This window comes from Exophiala mesophila, assembly GCF_000836275.1.
Source record: "Exophiala mesophila strain CBS 40295 unplaced genomic scaffold supercont1.1, whole genome shotgun sequence".
Lineage (NCBI taxonomy): Eukaryota > Fungi > Ascomycota > Eurotiomycetes > Chaetothyriales > Herpotrichiellaceae > Exophiala > Exophiala mesophila.
The window spans coordinates 3615338-3620495 of record NW_015622504.1 but is presented as its reverse complement, the minus strand read 5'-3'; the positions used below and the strand labels follow the sequence as shown (position 1 = coordinate 3620495).

Below are 5158 nucleotides of genomic sequence, written 5' to 3'. Positions count from 1 at the left end.
ATTCCAACTCGAAAGCGGTGACCAAACCAAAATTCCCGAACCCTCCTCTCAATGCTTTAAACAGATTCGGCTCGCTTTCACGACTGGCGGTGACGATGGTTCCATTGGCGAGAACCACTTCAAACGAGCGAACATTCTCCACAGCCCATCCACGCGCACCAGCGTAAAATGAGATGCCTCCTGCGAGTCACGTTCTTGTGAGTATTCGGAGCATTTAACGTAATGGGTGCAGTGTGAGGGTGATGGAGTTAGACTTACCACCGAGGGTGAATCCACCAACACCTACATCTGCGGATCGCCCGCCAACCACCATGAGGCCTAACGGTTCGAGTTTCTTGAAGATAGATCGCCAAGTGCAGCCGGTACCAACCGTCACAGTCCCTTTATCCTTATTGATGGTGATATTGTTTAGGTTGACGAGGTCGATTTGAATACTCCCGTCGAGACACGACTGGCCGGCGAAATGTCCATGTCCGCCACTTTTGATCCCGAACGGGACCTGACCGGTCGCGCATAGAGCGACGGCTTGAGCAACCTCATTGGTGTCTTGTGGCCGGAAAAAACAACGAGGCTTCAAGTCTTTCTGGGTCCCTGACCAGTAACTGTCCTGGGCAGTCTGATATTCCGGTTGTGTCGGTTCGATGACCCGGCCAGGAAACTTCTGAGAGAGTTCGCGAACCTAGAATATGGCGGCACTTCTCAGTAACAGGCAAGTTCACATGCTACAATTGTCAAAGGACACACTGACCACAGATTCAAGCTTTGGGTGGAGCGACAACATGTTGGACGCTCGTGAGATATGACAATCGAAGACGGGTTGGCGCAGGAGTGATTACGGTTGTTAGCCAAGCTGAGCAGCGCGAATTGCCAATCATGTAGTCAAGTCAGAAGGACATCTGGACGACTCTAGACTGTGGTGATCACTTTGTTTTGTTTATGTCTCTAAGAGAGGTGTTATCTCGGATTCCGAGTTACAACCCCCGGGTCGGAGATTCCGACCTGTTTCTTCTGCACCGCCCCCACGAGACAAGGTATCTGAGTGGGAGTGCGTACAGAGGAGATTCCCACTCATCCGCCCCGCTCATGTTCATATCTACCTGCTACGTTGGTGGTGATGTAAGTTCCAAAAGAAATATGTCATGCCGATGCTCCACCGGTCCGCGCTGCCACGATACCCTTGTATATTCCTGGATGCACTCACTATATGAGATGCTCCTTGCTGCATATCCATCCGATCGATACCCCTAGACGTGCTCTCTTCTCCCTTTCTCTGAAGCCAGACGCCTCAGCGAAATGTCGAAACTTCCAGTTGAGCTGGTCAACCACACTAGCAGCAACCCGCTCCACATCCACGCGCCTGCGCACCGAGATGTGGTCGGACTTCCAGTCAATCCTAAGGTCGAACCATTCACCTTCGGCGCATCTATGACCAGGGTCACCATTCCTGCAAAGGACTTCAAGACGGCCCGGGCGACATTTTCATGGCCTTTAACGCCATCCACATCAGTCGAATGTGATCAGGTTGGTCTGCTATTCGTTCGACCATTGAAATCATTACCTGTGCCAACTATCGACAACGCTGGCGACAGGTCTTCGGCGCCTTACTACATTAAATTCGGTCTGGAAGTAATCGGGGGAAAACCGATCATTGCATGCGCTGCCTCGAATCATTTGCTTGATTGGAGTACATGGCCCACGACGGAGCAACATCTCCAGAAAATCACCATCGAGTTCATGAGGTACGGCAATGGACTTCTTGCTCGGGTGATCGAGCCCGGGTCTGACGAAGATCCTAGCAAAGCAAGAAACATTCGATTGATTCAGTGGCCTCTCACCGACATCTCTGCGGATGACCCAGATATCTCGGTGGGACCGTACGTGTCGAGGCCCGACACCAACAAAACTACGCAGGAGGGATTAACTGTCCATTTTGATGAGTTCAAGATTGAAACGGTGTCAGGCTCACACCTATAGAGTGGATGGACATCTGACGAAGACCAAAGGTAGAGATATACAGTATCAGGCGCTCAGCTGGGTGTGCCTACTCAAGTATCTTAGATGACTCACAACTGGAAAAGTAGCCCAGGCTAGGCTAGGCCAGGCACCACGGAATACTCAGAACAATTCATTCACAAATTTTCCCATATCTCAGTCAGGCACTCATTTCGCGAAGCCTGCTTTGGATGGTTTTGGCAGCGGTTCCACGTCCCATCCGGCAGTGGTTCAGTACTTTACCAAGCAAAATACCTAGGTAGCAAGCACTCAAGAACCGTACGAAGCCACTTTACAAGGTGGCATGTACGAAGCTATCTTGTTAGCTCTCTCTCGCATCTAGCCATGCCAAGCCAGAACAGGTCTCGGACTTTCCGAGTCCTTGCCAGTCTTCAGCCTTTCCCAGCGCCAATTCTTCTTCATCGAGAATACGGTCCGCTTGAAACACCTGGGAACCACAACACTCTAAATTCCCTGTGCCACCGGCTCTGGTGAATCTAACCTTTGAGATCCATGTTGATGGATAGTTGCATCTCGAATCAAGTGCTCGGCTAGTGAGATCAAACCTCTCTCTGAGCAGGAGACTTCAAATAAGAAACATTGCTAGTTAGAACCTAGACGCGCGTAGCCATCGCTGAGAGGAACCAATTAATATGCTGCACAACATAATATGCCATCACTCAAGATTCGAAAATACAAAACCAAATACTGTGTAGCACGGGGTGGGTGACGCCATCTAAGATGATATGTCCCATACCAGATGAACGGGAGGAGCAGTCGGGGAATAGGCATAGCAGCTCAGTCAGATTTTGTGTCCGTGCTGGATATGCCACTCATGACGGTCTTTTCTCGATCTACTGAGGATAATGTAGGTTGCCTACTCCTTCAGGAACAAGGATTGGGTGTTGCAATAAGCCTTGAGACCTCCGGTACCATGCTCGAATCCGATACCGCAGGCCTTATGGCCACCAAAGGGAATCATGGGATCCAGTTCCATATGGGTAATCACCCACACGCTGCCAGCTTGCAATTGTCGCGCAATTCGGGTGGCCACACTCAGGCCCTTGGACCAAACCGACCCCTTCCAAGCCCGCGCAAGTGTTATTCGCCCTGGCGATCACGTCCGCCTCGTCGAGCCACTCAAGGAGCGGGACGATGGGACCGAAGGCCTCCTCTGTTACGACTCGGGCGTCCTCAGGGGGTTGGTCGACGATGGTCGGCTGGATGAAGTAGCCAACTTTCTTCTCCCCGTTACTCAGACGCCCAACCGCGACGACCCGTAAGGGATCCTTTTCGATATCGTCGAAAAAGTCTGCACTTTATCATACTGCATGGAGTTCTGCACCGGTCCTAAAAAGACGTCTTCCTGATTGCCCTCGCCGACCGGCATGGGATGTCTTCCGCCTGGCGTTCCAGCTGTTCCCCGAAATCCTGCTCTCACAGAAATCTCTTTTGGTCGCCCAGGTACTGTCGAATCTCCTTTTCCCGTCCGATCGCTGACCACACTCTGACCATTTCCCAGTGCCTTACAGCCATGGCAGAACCATTTGCAAACCACCAGAGATAAGTTATCGGAGCCGCTGAAAAGTGCTAGGTCATCTTCTCCATGAGCATTTCCCACTGGTCAATGGAAGAATTGTTCATCACGGAAGCTGCAATAACTGTTCTTTCTCTTCAGTTGAACAAGATGCCCGACCAGGAGCCGGATGCCGCCGAGTGGCAACGGACCTTCTGGGTGGTCTACTGCCTAGAAAAGGAATTTAGCTTTAACTCGACACAATCATCCGGGCCTTTCTTCATCTCTTCGGCAGCGCTCATTGTAACTCATCATCTTGGGATAGGTGATCGACGACAGGTACATCAGCTGTCCTGCGCCGGCTTCTACCCTAAGAGCACCGAACGTTATGGACTGGCTTACGATCCAGATCGCGTTTGCCAAAATCTCTTCTCGTGTCTGTTCGCGACTTTTCTCGGCCAGTGCGCGAGACCAACCGAGTGAAGCCACTTGCCGCGAAAAAAAAAGAACCCCGGAGACGTCTTGAGGATTGGAAGACCTCCATGCCCGGAATCTACCGGCCAGGCGTATCGATCAGGACAAGAAGTCTCAACAGCCCACATATCCTGCTTGCGCTGCTCATGACACATCTTCTCTTCTATACTCTGCAGATCACACTGTCAAGACTAATGATACATGTTTGTAGCGAGCACAATGTGGCAACGACAATGGAGAGCAAGACGATCCTGATGAACATAACCCGCGCCATTGTCGAAGCAACTCACTCTATCCCTCTGGAGCCATCCACGCCCGTCAAGTAGGCCACCTTCCCAACATTACAATGCTTCGCTCGGCTCATCTGCATAGTATCACCAGTCAGACTCCGATCCTGGCAACCTTCGTCTTGTTTGACCTGATGGTCTACAATTCCAAGCATTCTGTAACCGAGACGAATCAGCAATAGCTGGGCATTTCTGCCGGATATTTCCTGCGGCACCAAGTGGTGGCGCAAGGCTTTGGCATCGGCGTGGCCTTTGCCGATCTCGTGCGTATTGCCAACGAGTATGTCGAACAACAAGTCAATCTCGGTCCTACAGTCGCCTTGGGCAATGCCGGAACGAGGTCCTTCCGGGATATGGAGAGCGACCGGATGGAGGTAGCTGACCTGGAGCTTCTCAATGGGAGCGAGAGCTTGTCGACGTCACAATAATTACAGCACAGAGAGGGCACATCGGCTTTCGAGGTAAGACAGGTTGCTCGTTGCCTGACGCCCATCTTCACAAATAGTGATCTACTGTAGGACCTTTCCACCGACTTTCAGTGGCTCGACGACAGCTTCTTCGAGGCGCTGTAGTACCCAGCGTTTAATACCATGGATGACGTGGAAGGCAGCTCCGACTTGTTCTACTCGCCTGGACCTCCGCCCACATCGCCTGATGAACGACTTTTGCTACGCCCCAAAGATCTTGTAGTGTGCTTCATCAGGCTTTGGGCGCATGGCGTGTTGTTGAGAGGATTCACAAAAGCGGCAGAAAGCCGACTCCTGCTTGCATGCGTGTACCACTCATGATGACAAGGTTCAAGTCGAGACAAATGGCAATATTCAAGGCCCTCGAACAAGTGGTAAAGAAATCTTTGCAAAGCTCATTTAGGCGTCGATCGTCGACAATC

At 51.5% G+C, this 5158-nt stretch overlaps 1 protein-coding gene across 1 annotated transcript; it reads left to right on the top strand.

Annotated features, from left to right (window-relative positions):
• Positions 1-2972: 2972 nt before the first annotated feature.
• PV10_01153 (uncharacterized protein) lies at positions 2973-4451 on the top strand (the record flags this gene model as incomplete). The annotated part of the gene is made up of 3 exons (XM_016365323.1): positions 2973-3271; positions 4194-4304; positions 4355-4451. The coding sequence occupies 3 exons, from the start codon at positions 2973-2975 to the stop codon at positions 4449-4451; spliced, it is 507 nt and encodes a 168-aa protein (XP_016228972.1).
• Positions 4452-5158: the final 707 nt, after the last annotated feature.